This window comes from Hyperoodon ampullatus, assembly GCF_949752795.1.
Source record: "Hyperoodon ampullatus genome assembly, chromosome: 1".
NCBI lineage: Eukaryota > Metazoa > Chordata > Mammalia > Artiodactyla > Ziphiidae > Hyperoodon > Hyperoodon ampullatus.
Window position 1 is genome coordinate 154,694,446 of NC_136914.1, and position 22,198 is coordinate 154,716,643.

Consider the following 22,198-nt stretch of genomic DNA (forward strand, 5'->3'; position numbering starts at 1 on the left):
CATTTCTTGCTTCATGTAGTTAATTTCTTGCTTCATGTACTGTGGTCACATTACCCAAGGTTGGGGGCAAGAGGACATCCCAGCCTCGTCATCTGAAGGCCTGATACTGCTCACATCTCTGCTCGACTCTTCATAAGGATTCTTTGGATTTTTCGATAGCAGCTTCTGAGTCCTGCCATAGAGCCAAAATATCAGACAATCTCAAAACAAAATAAAACAGTAGCCTACTCAGTGATGGTCAAGGACAACTACTTTTGTTACTGAAATTTAGGTACTTAAAATGCATGGGAGAGAAGAAGTATTAAGGAAACTAGGAGACTAATTTTGTGTTTTAAGGCATCCTTATCTGCATTACTTTCCAGATGATGCTTCACTCTTTCCAAGGTGCCGTGACAAGGGGTAGGAGGGCGTGGGGTGGGCGGGAAGCCATGCATTCATTCATTCATTTATTCATGGACATATTGATTGAGTACTAACTATATCCTAGGCCCTGTCCTAGTCCTGGAGACATAGGAATGGAAAAACAACACAACAAAATCTCTACCTAAACGGACTTAGAATTTGTGGGGAGGGGGCGCCCATGGAAATAGTACCACAGCAATTGTGTGACACACACTATCTTAGCTTCATTTTACAAGTGAAGCCAGTGGGACTGGAAGATAGTAGTGATGAACCCAAGGCACACAGCTACCAAGGGCAGCCCAGGAGCTGGGTCACAATGCTGTGCCAACTACATATTGGCACCTGCCATCTACCTCTACAAGGATTATATCACGAGCTGCAGCAGCTGCTGACCTTCAACACCCACTGAAAGGAGTTCAGTGCGGAGATCAGGAATGAGGCACTCTGTGCTCTGCGAAAAACTGGCAGAACAGGTCTTTAGATAATTAGATATTCTCAGGAAAAGATTTTATGAGCCCAATTCTTGCATCTCCTTGTATCTAGCAAAGCACTAAGATCCTTCATGGTGACGTCACCTCCTCATGAGTAGCAGTAACCTTCACAAGACTAGCAGCAACCTTGCGCAAAAAATATGTGCTTGATTGCCCGTACTCCCCCTTCACCAAAGTCACATATATACCGACCTTGCCCCCTTCCTCTTTGGAGCAGTTTCTCAGAGCCATCTGAAATGCTGTCTTCTGGGCTATAGTCCTCATTTTGCCCCAAATAAAACTTAACTCATAACTCTCACGTTGTGCTTTTTTTTTTTTTCAGTCGACGGATGCAAAGCCTAGGCTCCTTCCAGGTTTATGCAAGGCATGGTGTCATGCCCTGGGGGAGGGGGTGAAAGGGAGGGAGATCTAATGTGAAAGTGGGATCCCTGTCCTCAAGGCATAGCCTTGAGAGGGAGAGAGACAGGTACATCACATACTGAGCAGCCATTTAAGGGAAACCAATGAAGGAAAGGTGGTGGGGAAGACCACCAGCCAGCCTCAAGATTCCAAAATAATGCTGCTATCCGGGAGCAGATGGCATCTTAATTCCCTCTAGGAGTGTAACCCTCAGTCAAACAGGCCTGTCTGACCATTGGAGGAAGGACAATAAGGAAGGTAGGGGCTGCTGTAGAAGCCCCATCCCAGGAGCTGTGAATTCCATGAGACAGATGGAACCCCATCAGGAAATAGTGTGGGTTATTATTTTTAATCAAAAGCATCAAGGAAAAAAATTGAAGTGGTTAATATAAACAGTTCCAAAGTTGCAAGTTATAGTTTGTGACATAATACTTCCTGTTGATTTTTTTTACAAAGCAGTCCTTCCAAGAAATAGTTTTATTTTTATTTACCTTCCAAGAAATCGTTTTATTTTTAAAGTCTTTTTTATTGAATTTGTTACAATATTGTTTCTGTTTTATGTTTTGGTTTTTTGGCCGCAAGGCATGTGGGATCTTAGCTCCCTGACCAGGGATCAAACCCGCATCCCCTGCATTGGAAGGCGAAGTCTTAGCCACTGGACCACCAGGGAAGTCCCCAAACAAGTTTTATGAAGTAATAATATTACAATACTTTTAAAATTATTTAGTTCCACGAACAATCTTTTCAGAGATACACAAGACAAATAGTGTCGGACAGTCAATCTAGACAAAACAGGTCAGACTGACACAAAGGGAGGAATAACTGATTTTAACTCTTTAAAGAAAATTGCTAAACACACCTAACTGATAAACCCAATTATAGATCTGTATTTATTGGTGTACATTAGTGACGTGGCAATATTTAAACTGGCAGTTTTAATTTGAACTTAGCAGCATATTACTTACTATGTCATAGTCCATAGAATAAGAAGAAAAAATACCTAATAATTACAGTACACTTGGACTTGTTTCTTCCTTCCATTTTTCTCTACATTATTTGCCAATCATCTACTTTCCTTTTGGCATTCTGTCCAATGGGATGAAACGGTGATTATTCAATATTCTTCCTACAAATATCCAAGATATTGATTGAACACCAGGCTAAAAAGTACAATGGTTACTGATGAACCACTGAATTAAAATTTCAAGTTTTTGCCTGAGAATCCTGTGTCTCAAGATAGAAAAGGATTTGGAACGTGTGACTCCCTGGGGAAGATTACAGTTCATGGAAAATCATAACAATAACAAAAAGCATTTATTAAGTCATATATGCCAGACAAACTACAACGGTGCATAAAATGCTTTTCTGTATTGAGGGTAGTGGAGGATGCTGTCTTACTTTTTAAGAAAGTGGAAAATGAGCAAACAGTGTGATGTCCATTCCTTCACCCTAATGTAGTGGTTTTTTTTTTTTTTAATAGATGTGTAAATATTATCGTTCCACAGTTCTAAACTTTTAACTTGAAATGATTAAAAACATAAACTCCAAGGACCCGAAACTTCCTTCCAAGTTAGGGAAGATAACTGAGTTTCTTGAACAGAAGTTAATACTTTGTGGGAAATCAACTCAATGGATGGCACCCATGAAAAATTATAGTTATACAGGCTGGGGCTGGTGTGAGAGGAAGCACATGATGCTAAAAGAAAAAAAGTGGAATATAAAAACGTGTGAGGTTAAATAACAACCCAGTAAACTACATAGGTTTATGGACAAAGACTGGAATGGAACAATAAATCCACTGATGTTTTAGAGCAATGAAATCCTGGACCATTTTTTGTTTTCTTTTACTGTTACTCCAGTTTTTAAATGAAATAAGTGTGTAGAAGCAGCTCATCTCAAGAAGCCCCTGGGAGGAGCTAGAAGGAGGTTGAAAGTTCCAATGGAAGCAAAGTCACCTGTATTTCTGAGCCCCGCACAGCCCCAGGAGCAGTAGTAGAAGAAGCACCACCGCGCAGGCAGCCACCGCGGTGATGCTCCGCTGCCGCCCGTGGCCAGCATGGCGCAGTTCCCACCACTTCAAGTCTCGGTGCTGACATCGCTCCCCGACGTAGCCAACGACACAGCTGTGACAACATACAAACAGAGGTCAGCAGTGAGTCAAGGCCGAAAGCGCTTATATTTTTGCACTCAATATCCAGCCGTCTCTCAACCTCTGCATTTCAGCTTCAGCTCTTTGGACATATGGAAAATCCATCAGGGGTCAGTTGAAAGCCCTCTAATTTACAAGTTAATGCAACACAGACTTCCCCCATTGTTCTGTTGGCCCTGGGATTAATGGGGGATTATTTGCATACCGCTTCTATAAGGCACTGCAGAACATTGATTAAAGATCAATTTCTGTTAGGCTAAAATCCTGTGAAGCTTCCTCTAAGACCAACATAAAGCAACCCTGCCCGGAGAGCCAAGGGAGTTTTTGAACAAATGTTCAGCCAGACTGCAATGAGTATAGGTCAAAGGAAGGAAGAATTCAAAGCAGAGTCTTTCACTTGAGACCAGGTTGTAAAAGAATGTTGAGTAGTCTCTGAACTGGAAGCATAGACTAGTCTGCAGAGGAAATCATTTTTCCTTCTTTTTTAAAATCACAGACTCAAAAGGACTCGGTGGTGACACACAAGCATTTGCCTACTTCTTCAAGGGAGAAAAACTAAATGGAGGAAAAGGGGCATTCACCAACATCCTGCTGTTTCATTAGTGAAATTGTTACTGGAATTACCAGCGGGCAACACAGGCTGCGAACCTTTAGATGAAAGTAAATGAAACAATGCTGCCATCTACTGGGAACACATGCTTCCAAAACTCTCAGGATCTTGGGTAGAACTATATTTATTATTCTTTGTAAGAGCATAAACTTTAAAAATATTCTATTAGAAATTTTGTGTTGCTCACTTGTTAGGAATTTCTTCACCTTGGCCCTGGATCTACTCTCTGTATGTATATTCATGTCCCTACTTTGTTCCAAAAGGAGGTAAAGGAATGAATACACAGAGGACTGATACCAGTCCCCATGGGGGGAAGAGGCAGCAAGGGAAAGGCGTTAGATGAAGCATGCATCATGGATGAAGTCATGGATGAAGGCCCAGAAGGTCTCAAGTCTAGTCCTAGTTCTACCTGAGTTGGTTATAGGAGCTTTGGCGAGTCACTTTCAAAGACAGCAGGGAAAGTAACTAGTGTTTGTTATGCACCTTATGTTTCTGATATTGTACTAGGCACTTTTACTCATTTTATTTTTGATGGCATATTCCCATTTTATAGATGAGGAAAGTGAGATTCAAATGAGTTAAGTAATTTTTCACACAGTTAGTGAATGGCAGGTTTGATTCAAATGGTTCTCTGATTTCAAAGTCTGTGTTCTTTCTACTACATTGGGCCACTTCCAAAGAGTTTTAAGTTACATGCACCTCTGAAGAACTATTCTTCTAGAAGTGATCCTACCAGAGAATGCAGGATCTGAGTGTAGGAAGCATAAAGGACCATCAGGCTATTCCCGGCTTTCCTGGATGCTGTTTTAATGCTAGCTGTCCTTGGTTATAGACGTTTACTATCAACGTCTACCAGCCACTTTTAAATTGTTTAGATATTAATAGGCCACATCTCCAATCCTCTCATAGATCTTAGGGTCTCAAGGAATATGCCAAGCACGTGACAAGAGAACTGGGAGCCCAGGAGGCTGCAATATCAAAGCCTCTCAGCCTTATAAGGTCCAGAGCAATCAGCCAGCATTTCACAAGGGCAGGCCAGGCTCCACTAGTTCTTTAGGGTTTTTTTTTTTTTTAAACATCTTTATTGGAGTACAATTGCTTTACAATGGTGTGTTAGTTTCTGCTGTATAACAAAGTGAATCAGCTATACATATACATATATCCCCTCCCTCTTGCGTCTCCCTCCCACTCTCCCTATCCCACCACTCTAGGTGGTCACAAAGCACCGAACTGGTCTCCCTGTGCTATGCGGCTGCTTCCCACTAGCTATCTATTTTGCATTTGGTAGTGTATATATGTCCATGCCACTCTCTCACTTTGTCCCAGCTTCCCCTTCCTCCTCCCTGTGTCCTCAAGTCCATTCTCTACATCTGAGTCTTTATTCCTGTCCTGCCCCAGGTTCATCAGAACCATTTTTTTTGTTTTTTTGTTTTTTTTTTAGATTCCATATATATGTGTTAGCATATGGTATTTGTTTTTCTCTTTCTGACTTACTTCACTCTGTTATGACAGACTTGAGGTCCATCCACTTCACTACAAATAACTCAATTTCATTTCTTTTTATGGCTAATATTCCATTGTATATATATGCCACATCTTCTTTATCCATTCATCTGTCGATGTACACCTAGGTTGCTTCCATGTCCTGGCTATTGTAAATTGTGCTGCAATAAACATTGTGGTACATGACTCTTTTTGAATTATGGTTTTCTCAGGGTATATGCCCAGTAGTGGGATTGCTGGGTCGTATGGTAGTTCTATTTTTAGTTTTTTAAGGAACTTCAGGGTATATGCCCAGTAGTGGGATTGCTGGGTCGTATGGTAGTTCTATTTTTAGTTTTTTAAGGAACTTCCATACTGTTCTCCATAGTGGCTGTATCAATTTACATCCCCACCAACAATGCAAGAGGGTTTCCTTTTTTCCACATCCTCTTCAGCATTTATTGTTTGTAGATTCTCTGATGATGGCCATTCTGATCAGTGTGAGGTGATACCTCACTGTAGTTTTGACTTGCATTTCTCTAACGATTAGTGATGTTGAGCATCCTTTCATGTGTTTGTTGGCAGTCTGTATATCTTCTTTGGAGAAGTGTCTATTTAGGTCTTCTGCCCATTCACAACCCTTTTTTCATGAAACCTTTCACAGCACCGCTGTTGGGAGAACTTGGGCTGAAGAAGACTTGCCCCATAGGGTGTGGGTTGGTTCAAAGCCAAACCAGAATGAATGAGGACCTCTTCTGTGCTCAGGAGGTTTGGGGTCCTCTGAGAATCCCCAGAGCGGGGAATCTGTGAGGAGGACTTTGGGTGTGGAGACTTCCAGTTCTCACATCCTCTGCATCCCCGGGGCAGCCAGCAGGTCCTGCATCTGAGGGGAGCTTTCGTTGCCTCCAAACAAGGAAGGAAGCGCATTCCTTTATTAATGTGCTCACAATGTTAAGAACACTCTGTGTGGAATGATGCCTGTGAAGTGTTTCTAATAAAAGCTGGACTGGGAAGCACTCCTTAGAGATGTGTTATTATGGAATTAAAAAACTACAAGGTGAGGTCATTGGGGCGGGGAAGGAGGGAAGGGTTGGACATCTGATTAAACCACACTTTTATTAAATATAGAATTCAAAAACAAAGTTATGATCCAGATTAATGGGAACTCTGGTGATATTTTAGATGTTGCTTTTTGATTAAAGGTCCTTAAATTTAAGTGTTAGATCCCACTTAATTGTCATTTTGTAGCAACTCGTGTTTGAAACATTATTAGGGGAATATGATATATTCATCAGGATTTAATGACAGAAAGGAAAGCAGTGTGCTAAAGAGTTCACAAATCATTTAATGAATTGCTGCTATCAGGTCCAAATGAAATTAACGTGCTGACTGCAATAGGCAACCCTGCAGTACCCTTCTTCTTATTATAATGTCCTCTTTTTTTTAACATCTTTATTGGAGTATAATTGCTTTACAATGGTGTGTTAGTTTCTGCTTTATAACATAGTGAATCAGCTATACATATACATACATCCCCATATCTCCTCCCTCTTGCGTCTCCCTCCCACCCTCCCTGTCCCACCCCTCTAGGTGGTCACAAAGCACCGAGCTGATCTCCCTGTGCTGTGCGGCTGCTTCCCACTAGCTATCTATTTTGCATTTGGTAGTGTATATACGTCCACGCCACTCTCTCGCTTCATCACAGCTTACCCTTCCCCGTCCCCATGTCCTCAAGTCCATTCTCTACATCTGAGTCTTTATTCCTGTCCTGCCCCAGGTTCATCGAACCTTTTTTTTTTTTTTTTTAGATTCCATATATATGTGTTAGCATACGGTATTTGTTTTTCTCTTTCTGACTTACTTCACTTTGTATGACAGACTCTAGGTCTATAATGTCTTTAATAACCCAAAGTTAAAGTATCAGAGAGAAACACAAACCATTGCTAGGACACTTGTTTTCATAATTTCATTATCTGTAACAACAAGAAATCATGAACAGGTAAAAACAATTTGATTCTTATTATCAAAATCAAGGATGATTAAGTACTAAATTTATCTTAGGTTAGAAAATCACAGCATGAAATATGAATATGAAAGCAGATTTCTATTAGAACTGAGTCAGTTTTGCTAATATTCATGAGCATTTTTCACTGTGTCTGTTTGTGTCAGGCTGATGTGATTTATAATGCAAGGCCATATACTTTGTCACAGAATATAACTTATTCTTCTTATAATTTAGGCTATGTTTCTGCTGATTATTAGTGATAAAATAATCAAAGCCTTGAAGCTTATAGCATCTTTTCATGAGGATCGAAGTATTTCATCATTCCTTCACTAGGCACAGAGAAAATTATCAATGAGTCAGGAGTCCAGCCATAGGAGACCTATTCATTTTTCAGTATCTATCAATTCCCTCAGATTGCCTTCAAATTATGAAAGTAATTAAAAGTAAGATTTGATACAAAACTAGATCTTCTGGGTGTGGTTTTTACTAAAAACTGAGGGGCATGGTTTCTGAGTGAGTACGGTGGAAACACCTCAAAGTTCCAGGGCTTCCTTGAACCCTCTCTTCAGGTTGACACTTAGCCCACCAAAACCATCACGGGGACAAAAGCAGAGCAAAGGCAGCCATGGCTGCATCCAGCAGTTGTTACCAAACAACAAAAATGTAAATGCCAACTATTAGGAAGTAAAGAGGGAAAAAATGTGTTAGTTTTGAGCATTGAAGGCAAGAAGTCCAGTGTGAATATATATAACACTTTTTAAAATTCAGAAACATAGCATTGATGTGCTCCATCTATTTGGCAGAAAATAAATCAAAGTTTTAAGAAATTCTCTCAGTTTAATCCCCAGCCTATACCAGTAGTAACATCAAGTTATTTAAATAAGAGGGAAAATAACCAGTTCCTTACAATTAATATTTACCACTAGCACTGGGTTAGGGGCGGGGGGTGGTGAAATATGCAGGAAAGGTGTAATACACACACAGAATTTATATATGTAAATATAGGGTTACATATATAAATTATATATTTTTCCCTATGGAAAAGCCTAATTATAGAAAAATCTCAATATAGGTTTTCTGAATCTGCTAAAAGTTATGGGCTGCAATATCATTTCTCTGTGCCAGCAGAAAAATAGCTTGACTTACTTGCAGGCATAGCTGTCGACTGCTTCAACATACATACACACACCGCCATGGAGGCAGTACCCATCATGGGACGGGGGACATTCGGGGTAAATATTTCTCACAGGAGAGCGGCCATCCTCCCTGGGATGAGAGGGTAGAGTCGAGTCTAGAAGAAACAAAGGCATTTCTTTTACTTTCTGAAGTGATTGGGGTCTTTCAGATATCAATATCAGGAAGTAGTTTCTGTGAACAATTTGTGAGATAGAACAATAGTTGTGATTTAGAACAACAGTTTCACTTTCTTAACCAGACCTCGTATCCTTCACCATGGAGCCAGCCATTCTTTCCTTAGGTTCAGCATTATTTGACATAAAGCATGTTGGAAGCTGTAAGAGAATGGTCAATCCCAAGACCATATGAATTCCGAGTGCAGATCTCATTATAAAAGCACATCCATCATCCAAAAACACACGCTGTGTGAAAAAGCAGTTAGCTTAAGAGTGTCTCACTGAACAACAGTATCTCTTTATAGCTTATAAACCACTTACCACTACACAGTCCACTACCCCTAGTTTCCTGGGAGTCTCAAAAATTTCTCCCACACGAGACTTTCTTCTAAAAACTATTTAAGTTGTAGGGGAGCCCTCAAAGACAAGACTAGCAACTTTGACAGAAAGGAAATGTTACCATAACAGAGGGGATGCCAAAGTGGGGAAGTCCGTTTTATTGAATGGTTTGCTGCTCTTTAAAAGGAAAACATTAGGGTGTGTAGCTGATTATATAAATATTAGGAGTCTTTCAGTACCTTTAAGAAGAGCAAATTATTTGAGAAAATAATATGCTAAAAAAACAGAGACCCGAGCAAGTGCAGAACCTTCTTTCTCAGGATGTTTTCTGCTTGCAGAGCTGAGACAGGTAAATAGCTGGCAATGACTTAGCTGACCCTGGCTTCTATGGTCTATGAAGCCAGCTCCCCTTCTGGGTGCTGATGGTAAGAAGATACTGCTGTTATGGGGGAGGGTTCAGGAAGCAGGAAGCGACAATTATTAACATTTTTTTAAGTTCTAATTCAGATCAAGAAATACTGACTTTTTTTAATACAATTAAATGCAGTTTTATTAAGAATTTCAAATTACATATGTCAAATTTCTAGAATGGAATAGAACCATTTTGAAACTGGAGAGATGGCATAGATGAACACTGATATCCCTTGAAACTCCAATTTTATTTAAAACAACAATTCCTCTGCAAACCATATTCCCCCTTATATAACAAGATGAAATAGTATCTACCTCTTCACTTAGGCAACAGCTATTTCCTAAAGGAATGGAAAAAAAAAAAAGTAGTGATTTTGCTACTTCTTTAAGTTCATTAAAAATGGGATTCTATCTTTAGATTAAAAATTTTAAGTTCAGAAAAGGCTTATTTTAAAATCCTTGAAAGTGATTCAAAATGCTAAGAGTCCGGACATCCTCCTCAACCTGTCTAGCCCTGCAGAGCTTTTCCAGCAGCCCCCAAAATCAACACTACAAATCAGGACATTAGCTGCATAGTTAAAGAGAACCACCTGTGTTCCCACCTTTATTGAATTGTGAATAATAAAAAAGGATTTATTCCAGATGCTATTAAATTAAGAAAACTTGGGCCATTTCACATTCTCAACCACAGCATCAATCTAATCAGGAAAGTAAACTCACCAGCCTGATTGAACTGAATGATTTCTAGAAGCTCTAATGGAAATACAGTTGGGTACTGATTTTTTCAGAATCAAGTCCCTCCCCTTGGATCTGGACCACCCACCAACCTACCAGGGCAAATCCGTCCAGGTTCAGACAAGTTGCCAGCACATGTGCAGGTGTAGTTTCCCTCCGTATTTGTACAGGTAGCATTTTCCCCACAGGTGTGCACACCCAGTTGGCACTCATCAATATCTGTCAGGAAAAGGGAGTAGGAAAGAGAAAAGTAGGGTGCAGAGGAGAACAGAGGGTGGTATAATTGGAAAACCCAATATTCTGGAAAGGGAGCATCTTCAACTTCTGTCATGCCACATGTTCTCAGAGCTCTATACATTTGTAGTTTCAAAAATTCTATTATAAATGTTGGAGAGAGAGATGGACTGGGCCCCTTGGCTGCATGCCCATGCAGGTAAACTCCTGACATGAGGCTGGAAGTTTTCTTACTGCTTGGAAGGAAAGGAAATTTCCCAGCCCATGTAGCTCAGTGGGAAAGTTGGAGATGGTAAACTATCTCCAGGTAAACATTTAGTAGTTCAGATCATATCAAATTCAACATTTTTGCCTTTTTTACATAAATATGAACAAAGTCATCACTTTTTTCCCAACTACCCATCTTTTATTTTCTCAGTTACCACCACCCTAACCTTTAGGTCCTTCTTCTCTTCAATTTTCCATTGCTGTAAGAGGAGCAGCCTTTCAACATTCCCTGCATCCCATCTCTCCTCCGTTTCTCTCCTAAACACCAGTGTCACATTAATCTTCCCAGACCACATCTCCCGTCACTGCACCACTTGACTCAGATGCTGCCAGCAGTTGTCCGTTTCCTAGAGCTGTGCTGCCTAATATGTAGCCATCGCCATTTGTGGGTATTGAGCACCTGAACTGCAGCTAGTCCACACTGAAATGTACTGTAAGTGTAAAACACACGCCAGATTTTGTGGATGTAGTACCAACTCTGAAAGAACATAAAATATATCAATAATTTTTATATTATAGATAACTAATGAGAACCAACTGTATAGCACAGGGAACTCTACTCAGGGCTCTGTGGTGACCGAAATGGGAAGGAAATCCAAAAAAGAGGGGATATATGTATACATATAGCTGATTCACTTTGCTGTACAGTAGAAACTAACACAACACTGTAAAGCAACTATATTCCAATGAAAAAATAATGATGATACTAATAATTTTTATATTGATCATACATTAAGCTGTTAATATTGGGGATATATATTGAATTAAATAAAATATTATTAAAATTAATTTCACCTGTTTCTTTTTGCTTTTTGTAATGTAGCTACAAAAAATTTAAAATTACATATGTGACTGACATTATATTTCTACTGGATGGTGCTGGTCTAGAGAAGTAAAACCCCAATGCCTGACTTTCAGATTCTAGTTTTCCACAAATATAACTCAATTTACTTGTTATGGACTGAATTGCATCTCCCCAAAATTCATATGTTGAAGCCCTAACCCCCAGAGTGACTATATTTGGAGACAGGACCTATGAGGAAGCAATCAAGCTTATATGAAGTCATAAGAGTGAGGCCCTAATCCAACAGGATTGATGTCCTTCTAAGAAGAGGAAGAGATACCAGAGGTATCTCTCTCTCCCTCTCTCACTCTCTCCACAAGCCACAGAGGAAAGGGCAGGTGAGTGTGGAGCAAGAAGGGGGCCACCTGCAAGCCAGGAAGAGTCCTCACCAGGAACCAAATCTGCCAGCACCTTAATCTGGGACTTCTGGCCTCCAGAACTCTAAGAAAATAAATGTCTGTTGTTTAGGCCACCCAGTCTACACAGTACTTTTTATGGTAGCCAGAGCAGATGGAGACACCACCTTGCCAGACTCAGTTTCTGTTCTCCTTCACACAGTATAGACACACAGTCTATACTTAAGGCTCTAGGCTTTTCTCTACCCGCCCCCCAAATAAGACCTGTGATATGTTCATGCCTGGGATGCTCCCCACTCCTTCACATTTCTGCATAAAAAAAATGTACTTATGCCCCCTGTTCCATCCAAAATGCTACTTCCTCCATGAAGTCTTTCCCAATACCTCAAACAGATATGTCTACCAGTTCTGAACTTCCACTTAGTTTTTACTTCTCTTATGATGCATACCTTTCTTCACCACTTATCACAGCCGCATTTCTTTTAGATCATATTCTCCACGTAAGCAAGGACTGCCTTCCTCATCTTGGTATTCCTCACAGATCCTAGCACTGTGTCTTTGCACTAATAGGGGTCAATTAAATATTTGCCACATTGAATCACTAACATGAATAGCCCAAAGGGAGTCTTTTTTTTTAACTGACATCCTACAGCAATCTCTATGAATTATCACCTTGAGAATGAGAGAGAAGCAAAAACAATGATGTACTGTTGGCCAAGAAACACAACTACTCTTAAGAATAACAACAACAGTTTTATATAGCACTTATTGTGTGCCAGGCATGGTTCAAAGCACTATATCTACTACATCTCTATATCTACTATATATACATGGGGCTAAGGGGCAGTGTGGAGAACAAGAACAAGCTCAGGGCTTCCACGTGGTCCGAGACACCATGCCAACCAGGCAGGCTGGGCCATGACACTCTGCTCCGTGGAAGGAGATGGGTGAGTAACAGAGTGAGAATCCAGAGTATAATGAGTTTAAACATCCAAGAAAGTATACCTTCCTTTTTCTTCAAAGTAAATTAAATATAAAGCCTGTTTGTCTAAATTATCTATGAGCCTGCTTAATTAGAGCAGTGACATTTTCCCAATTGACAGCCAAATATGTGCTTAAAAGAGCCTTTACAGATGTCTGTGGACTCCACAAAACTAATCTGATAAACGTCTGATTTAAACCAACCAGATCCAGAAAATTGGTAGTTATGACTGATATTTCATCTTTAACCTCAACATGTGGGAGAAAGCAATGCCATTTTAGTTTGTTATCAAGGCATCTGCCCCTCACAGTGAAAAGATTTTTATGTTTTCAGAAGGAAAGGAAAATACTGAAAGAGACATGTTAAAGCCCCATAAAACTTGAGATAACTATTTTACTGGGCCAAGATGGCTTCAGGCAGGTCTTCACTTGTAGGGTGACGTTGTGTTACACCTGGAATGGTACTTGACATCCACTAAGTGAACTCCCAACCCAGCAAGCCACACCCAGACCTTGGCAGAGGATGGTGATTATGAAAGAGGTCTTAATCATTCCTTGCTTGATTCTAAATGTCAACGGCTTGAACTTATCAAGAGCCAGCTGTGAGCCCTTTCACAGAACCCCACCTCCTTCCCTTTACACACAGCCATGACCTCCAACGAACCCACATCAGCTCTGCAGTTCACCACAGTTCAATTGCCAAATTCAGTGACAAAGAAAATGCTGTCCAGTTCCCCCCATGATGGCTCGAGGTGTGGAGTTATCGATGAGGCACTGATGTCACTCAACCCCTGGAGAAAGAATTAGAAAGGCAGAGGGGAAAACAACCTCTGCAGAGTGTAGAAGCTGACTAGTGCAGTCATGGCCAAAGGGCATGAAATTGACTATTTACCAAAAACTGAAATATGTCAGTTTGAACAGATCACACAACTCCTCTTTTAGTCTTAACATGTGTGTCACCGCAATTCTCTCCTGTCTTTTCTCGGCCCACCACACCCAGTGTATGGTGATTCTCCAAGGCCTGCCTTCACCCTTGGCCCTCTGCACACAGCTCTCTTACCGAGGCAGTGGATCCCATCTCCCTGGTAGCCTTCTGAGCACTGGCAGACATGGCCACCTTCAGTATTGATGCACTTGGAGGAGGTGGGAGGGCAAACTGAGATACTCATCTGACATTCATCTATATCTGTGGGCAAAATGATGAGCTAGTGAAATACACAGGCAATCCTGGTATAAAGGAAAAGAGTAGGAAAGGATAGTATAATCTTACATACAATCATCCAGCCATTTACGAGTACTCCTTGCAAATGTGATGCAAACCCTCCATCTTGGACTTAAAGTTCATTTCTGAATCAATTTTTACAGATTTCTCAGTGTTTCATTAGTGTAAGTAAATCACTTTGTGTCAGAGTTTCAGACCATAAGAACATTTACAATAATGGCTATCAATGTAAAATAGTAACCCATCCAGCAAAACCTATTTAATAAACTAAAACTTATGACCTAAGCCTCTGGGGGGAAACACTGTGTTTTTATTGGAATTGGAGAGTTTATAAATTTGACTTGAACTCAAATTCATGCTTTTAAAGTTAATTATAAATTCTTCTCCTTGGGGCTTCCCTGGTGGCGCAGTGGTTAAGAATCCGCCTGCCAATACAGGGGACACAGGTTTGAGCCCTGATTCGGGAAGATCCCACATGCCGTGGAGCGACTAAGCCCATGCGCCACAACTACTGAGCCTGTGCTCTATAGCCCACGAGCCACAACTACTGGGCCCACGTGCCACAACTACTGAAGCCCATGTGCCTAGAGCCTGTGCTCCGCAGCAAGAGAAGCCACCGTGATGAGAAGCCCGTGCACCGCAATGAAGAGTAGCCCCCACTCACAAAGACTAGAGAAAGCCTACACGCAGCAACGAAGACCCAACACAGCCAAAAATAAAGTAAATGAAATAAATAATTTTTTTAAAAAGATCAATTATATTAAAAAAATTCTTCTCCTTAATGTCGATTGTCTATAACATGGAATTTTAATATAACTCAATGTAATATAACAATATGTTATATGTTTCTTATTTTCTATTCATACACCCATTACCTTTCTAGCTAATATCAAATAATGTATTCAATCCTCAGGGTAACATAAATCCTTCTGGAGATTTTGAATCAGTATGATCTGAGAGAATGTTTCTGATTCACTATTTTCCAGATATTATGTGCATTTGGATTTTGCTCTTACCAGAACACAGTTTTCCATCTCCGGCAAATCCTTTCAAACACCGACATGTCACATTCTCTCCCTCTGAAACACACCAAGCCTGTTCACTGCATCCCAAGGTACTACAGTCATCATCATCTGCAAACAGCGAGAACCCCACAGGATTATTTCCAGACCTCAGAGAGGAAAATGGACTTCAATGTTTTGCATTCTACCGAAAATTCCAGTACTTCCTTTCTCAAGTTCTGGGGCAGGTTAACCTCCAAATAGAAACACTGTGCTGATCTGTAAGCTATATCTATATTAAAGGATCCACAAACCATATGTTTCTGTTTACATGCTCTCAACAAATCTTTAGTCTTAAAGAATTATGTGGTGTTCAAAGACCCCCGTGTGAACTTATTTATAATTTTTTAAAGCATTTGCAAATTTGAACTATACAATTGCTAGGACTAAATGGACTCAAACTTCACAAATTGTATTGCTTTATTTGAGAATTCCCAACCGTTGTGACATACAAAAGGGGTCAATATATTCTTGTCTCTCAAAGATACGCAACTAATATGTAGCAAGTAGATCTGTGTACCAACATGGCAAAGAGATTTAATCATAAAAAGATTTATTGTCAATTTACTAAAATTATTTTTGACATGTAATAGAATATATATGTCAAAATGTATGTTTATTATCAAGATTTATGCCGTGACTTGCAAACCTCAAGGCACTTTTTTTTTCGATTTTATTATTTTTGGCTGTGTTGGGTCTTTGTTACTGTGCGTGGGCTTTCTCTAGTTGCGGCGAGCGGGGGCTACTCTTTGTTGCGGTGCGCAGGCTTCTCATTGCGGTGGCTTCTCTTGTTGTGGAGAATGGGCTTTAGGTGCACGGGCTTCAGTAGTTGTGGCTCATGGCCTCTAGAGCACAGGCTCAGTAGTTGTGGCGCATGGGCTTAGCTGCTTTGTGGCATGTGGGATCTTCCTGGACCAGGGCTCAAACCCGTGTCCCCTGCATTGGCAAGCGGATTCTTAACCACTGCGCCACCAGGGAAGCCCCACCTCAAGGCCCTTTTACAGAGTCATGAACCATACAAACTAAATGCTGTAAATGGATCATTTCATTTCATACTCCAATGAAATGCAAATGCCCCAGAAGACAGAGTTGCCTTTTGAGCCATAAACATGAGCAAGTTTTTTTTTTTTCCTTTGGCTATTTATGTATATAATCACTCTCCAAATGCCTCCTCTCTGTTGGAGTTGGGGGTACCTCACATACCACAGTAGGATATAAACTGTCTTCTGTCTTTTCACTGGTAAATTTGCTCATCTGAGTATAGAAGAGGACAAGAAACCCTCCAAAGTTGCCCATAAATTAAAGAAAGTTAAATGATCTAAATAGGAGTCAGGTGCCATGTGAATGCAGACATCGGGTAATTGCGTTTGATTTGCTTAGCTATTTGAGTGAGAAGATTTTTCTTGTGGGAACACGGGCCTTTCATGCTTGCTTGGTCACCTCCTGTCACTCATGACTCTTTGAGATGGATACGTTCAGACTAAATCAATTATCCATTGGATTCAGCATTTATTTGGAAGACTAGCTCCCAAATCACAAGGCTATTCAGAGTGTATGGTGGACAGTATCAAATTACCCAAGACATTTTAAATCACTTGCGGAATTATCTTAAATTAACATATGATTCAGGATTTATTTGGTAACTTGCAAACCCCAAGGCAGCTTTGCATAATGAACAGCAATGGATGTACAGTTGCAGGAGGGATGAGCCATAGCCAAAGCTCCTTCTGCCACAAACTAGCTCTAAAAGGAAGGCATGCTTATGCTTCACATGCCTCTTCTCTAAAATGCAGATGACAGTTTCTGTTCAGTCTACTTCACATGGTTGTTGTAAAAACTTGAAAAAGTGATTTTTAAAAGAATCTTTTGAGAACTATATTTTATTTACATATCTAGATAAGAATGATAAAGAAGAAGAGTATTGTGACAGCCTGAATCAGAATTAGCCTTATCACACTAGAAAAGACTCTGGGGTCTGTTTGTAAAATTAACAAAATTAATTCATTTTGAAGTACCTACTATGTGCCAGATCCTAATGAGGGCCAAAAATATGGTGGTGGAGAATATAGACAAGGGCTCTGTTTTCTTACATGATTATTTATTGAAGTATAGGTCTAATAAGCACAATCAAGAAAAAATACTGGGTTCCAAGAGAGCTGAAACAACTCTCGCCTCACCTGGTCAGGAGACTAGGAAAGGCTTGCTGAGAAAGAGCATATTAAGCTGAGATCTGAAGGATACACAAGACTTGGGGAGGTGGGGTTATAAAGAGCACTGTAGGCCGAGAAAACAACACCTGCATGTTATAGGCAAGGCCCATGTAATGGGAGCAGGCCATAGAAAGCTGGGGATAGAAGGGCACAAATTGAGGCTGGTGAGGTGGGTACAGGCTAGTTTCTCCAGGGCTCAACAGGCTACGTTAAGAATTTTACATTTTATTCATGAATTTAGAAGAATTCGTGATTTTAGTGAATTTGACAATGAAACTTTTTAAGATTGAATCTCTTTGCCATGTTGTACACAGATCTGCTTGCTCCATATGACTCTGTGTCTTTGGAGAATAAAAAGATATGGACCTAAAGTCTAACATAAAGTTTTCAATTGTTTTTTTAGTATAGATACTTGTTTGAAATGAAATTTCACAACAAAATATAAATAAGACCCCTTAGCCTAACACAGGTAGAACTCAAACTTTACAGGCTAAGAAAAAATAGAACACAATCCAGGGAGGGAAAGATGAGGTAATCTTCACCAAGACAATCAATTTCATTTATTCCGCACGAGGCAGAGTACAGTCTCCAGGCATGAAGCCAAACACAGCCTGTTATATATGTATTCCAAATCTTTAACCATTTTGTCACTCCCCCATGCCACCCACGTGGCCTAATTTACTGTCTGTCATTCACCTTGGTCTTTGAGTCCCCCAAACATTAGCCTTTCAAAATATCCTCTATGAACCTCTAGGGATCCCTAGTGACTTTGAAAAGGTTCTCTATACTGCTAATATATATTATGTATATTGTTTTATTCTACCACATTGTCTCCACATCTGACTATGACCTTGGAGGCTGGGGCTATATTTAGCTAAGTATGGTATCACCAGCATTTAGCACGGTGTATGGCAAATAAATAGTCACCAAATGAATAATATTCCTAACGTGACCATGTTTCCAGTAATTCTTTTCTTGATATGAATTGGTCATAATTTTCAAAATCTTTGGTCGAGTCACTAACTTCACATATCTTAGTTTTCAAATCTGTAGAATGATAGATTGTGATAAGGGTCAAATTAGAGGATATACTTAAAGGACCTGGTAAACTCTAAAGCTCTGTAAAAATTATTATTACTAAAAATATTCACCTCTTTGGATTTTATCAAAAATCACACTGATAAAATCCTATAAGGAGGGATAAGAGGTCCCAGGGCCTCGAAAATTGTAGTTTGCTGACCACAAAAGTTGTGGTTAAGTGTATATAATGCCCTAATGTGTAGTTCTCAGATTTACTTTTAGCCACATACAGTGTTAAAATTGTCTCACTCAGAAATATAAATTAAAAAAATGCTTCAAAGCAGAGCTGCACTGATTGAAAGGCAGAGACTTAGCATGAAGAAGAGGTGGGGTTTGCAGAAGCTTTAGGGCTGAGCTAAGCCCAGTTTGAAAACCACTGGCTTCATAAGTGAACACAGAGTATAAAAGAATTAGGTTCCCTAAAGTCGTTACATACTGAATAAATTATTTAGCATTTTGGTGATAAATGGGTAATATATTATAGAAGAAAAAAAAATCTAACATTTGCTGTTTGTGGACTTTCTGGAGCAGCTGAAGCAACCAGCCTATATTTGCTTATCAGCTACCATCTGCTTTTCACATTGACAGAAGTAAAGCTAAATGGGCCAAACACCAAAAATACTAGGCATGGATGGAGATACACCCAAATCTGTCCTGGCCTATTTTTCACTTTTTTTCCAAGTTAGATTTCTTCAAAAAACATTCAGTCCAATGACCCTCAATGAGTAAAGTTCATGTCCAGTCTAATATGGAGCCATCTTCCTCAGATAAACCATTCAGAAGAGAAGGACCAAAGTTTGAGTCCAAAGTTTGTCTTCACTAGCTTTGTGTAGATTTAGTCAACATTAAGTTAGAGAGTTCATTCAGAATTTCTGATTAGTAGGGTGGAAATTGTTGGAACCAAAGCTGTATTGGAGAACTCATTATTCATACCTGACACCATGATTTCAGCCACTAGCATATGTTGAGGTTCTGTAATATTATCTTCAGGCTCTCTACTGCTGGGTAAGATGTCCAACGGTATCACTCCATTACTCAGATCTGCTCCACTACCTATTGAAGGCCAACGGATACAATTAATTTACCGTTTGTGATTCAAGAAATGTTTGAGTTCATTTATATTTATGGCTGTTTGTTGGTTTTGAGTTCAGACTCTTTCTCACAGTTGGAGGATTCAGAAAAACTGCCAGGGTCTTGGTGGCTTAGAAAACCTTCTCTGCTACACTACACTCTCTCAGCTTCACTCCATGCACTTATAATTGAGGGTGGGGAGAGCCAGTAGGGAAGAAAGACAGGACTCTTCTTGGTACTGGCAAAACCAATAAAAGTAGAATATCAAAATCCTTATGAACATAACCAGCTCATAATCACTGCTCGCCATTACTGAGGACAAATTAGTGAGATGATCTCCCCAACCTGCCTTTCATATATACCCCTTCTCCTTTAGGCTGCTTATAGCATTTATTTTAGCCTGATTTTGCCAGTATTTAGAAATGTGGAAGGGCATAAACAAGCTATAATTTAACATGGGCATGGGACCTATGCAACTCCCCAGAACATGGAAGAAATGGATCCCCTAAAACACTGTGTATTCTCTAAGTGTGGGCCATGGATCCCTGGGGTCTCACTGCATGGCATCTAGAAGGTCAAAACTATTTTCATAAAAGGCAAATAACTGTATTGTTATTTTCACTGTCAACATTGATAACTGATGGGGCAAAAGCAGACATGGGTGAAAGTGTGGTGCTTTAGCATGAATCAAGTCATGATACTAGTAGCATGTTCTCTACTGTGGTCATGTTCTTCACTGCCACACACACACACACACACACACACACACACACACACACACACACACACTCCAGTTTCACCTTTAAAAGCCCATGATGGAGCAGTAAAATTACTAATTTTTAAAAATCTTGACCATGGACTACCTGGCTCTTTAATCTTCTGCGTAATGAAATGGGAAGCAACACATAAAACACTGTGCACACACTGAAGTTATGATGGTTGTCTGGAGGAAAGGCACCTGTGAACTCTCAGAGATACGAGCTAAAACTAGGCTCTATTTTTATTCATTGAACATGATTTTTACCTGAAAGAATGTTTGATAAACTATGTCATTAACATTTGGGGATTTGATATTTTCTCAAAAATGAATGAAGTGATGCTGTCACTTCAAGGAAAATTAGCTCACAGTGCTTGTTGCCAGTAATAAAATTTAAGCTTTCAAGTGGAAAGTAGAATTCTGGAAAATTTTCCACAAAAAAAATTTAACAAAATCCAGACACTCAAAGACTTTTCTGATGAGTTTGATAATAATAATTAGTTAATGTTATTGTAGGTACATTAATGTGATATTTGGCAGACTTGCGTAACTCAGTCAATCAATATTTTTAAATGACCAAAACATGATGCAACAAAATCATGCATGGCAAAAGATCCATTCAAAGTGCAAAACAGAACACTGGGTTTTAACATAGCAGAGGACAAAAAGTTCATCAATATGGCTACAGATTCAACATTGCAACTAACTCTAAGAAACTACCACCTGTCTAGTTCTGATATATATAATATCAAAAGAAGATATACAAAAAAGTCCTCTGAAAAGGCTATTAAGCAATCTTCCCTTTTCCAGCTCCATGTGTGTCTGATTTTCTTCATAGGCTTCAAACAAAACAACACAGCAACAGCTTTAACAGAGGGGCAGATGGGAGAATCTGGCTGCCCTCTATTAAGTCAGATATTAAAGATATAAATGTAAAACAATGCCATTCTTCTTACTACATATTTTTGTTTTGAAAAATAGAGTTATTTCATTTATTTTCATAAAAACATGTTCACATATAATGGAACATTACTGTAACTTTAATAGAGATATTAAAATTTTAGTCTTAATTTCTAATATCATAAATCTTGATAAATATAACCCACACAAACAAAGACGAGTTTTTCGATCATTTTTAAGAGTGTAAAAGGGTTCTGAAACCAAAAAGATTGAGAATTGTTATCCTAAGGCAACAATTGATAGAAAGTTCAGAAAATCCAAAATATCCAATTCTGGTGCATGGATAAATTAATCCATTTATTTGCTGTCAATGTCACCTAACATATCATGCCTATTGGATAAATATGAATTTAAAAAAAAACATCTAAAATAAAATTTAAGTTCTCTTTGGTATAAGATATCAAGAGATGAATCCAAATACACCTTACCTGTTTGGATGCACATTCAAGGGAAGTAAATCAGTACTACTGTTTACATGTCATATTAGATCTCTTCATCCTCAAAGTCACATTTAGTTTTTAAAAACGTGGACCACAAGCCTTGTTGGGCTGGATTCCCTACACCTGTTTGGTATCCTAAACTTATTTATTACAAAGGACTTTGCTTTTCATATAAAAACAGTCATGTAGGGCTTCCCTGGTGGCGCAGTGGTTGAGAGTCCGCCTGCCGATGCAGGGGACACGGGTTTGTGCCCCGGTCCGGGAGGATCCCACATGCCGCGGAGCGGCTGGGCCCATGAGCCATGACCGCTGAGCCTGCGCGTCCGGAGCCTGTGCTCCG

General features: G+C 39.7%; 1 protein-coding gene across 1 annotated transcript in view; it reads right to left on the minus strand.

Annotated features, from left to right (window-relative positions):
- Positions 1 to 22,198, minus strand: part of EGF (epidermal growth factor) — a gene marked incomplete at both ends in the record, with an annotated part of 91,858 nt that overhangs the window by 5,014 nt on the left and 64,646 nt on the right. The window contains 7 exons of the mRNA XM_079707682.1: positions 55 to 172; positions 3,248 to 3,415; positions 8,685 to 8,829; positions 10,472 to 10,594; positions 14,118 to 14,243; positions 15,296 to 15,412; positions 19,564 to 19,683. Of these exons, the coding sequence (XP_079563808.1) occupies positions 55 to 172; positions 3,248 to 3,415; positions 8,685 to 8,829; positions 10,472 to 10,594; positions 14,118 to 14,243; positions 15,296 to 15,412; positions 19,564 to 19,683 (917 nt within the window). The remainder of the gene's footprint in view (positions 1 to 54; positions 173 to 3,247; positions 3,416 to 8,684; positions 8,830 to 10,471; positions 10,595 to 14,117; positions 14,244 to 15,295; positions 15,413 to 19,563; positions 19,684 to 22,198) is intronic.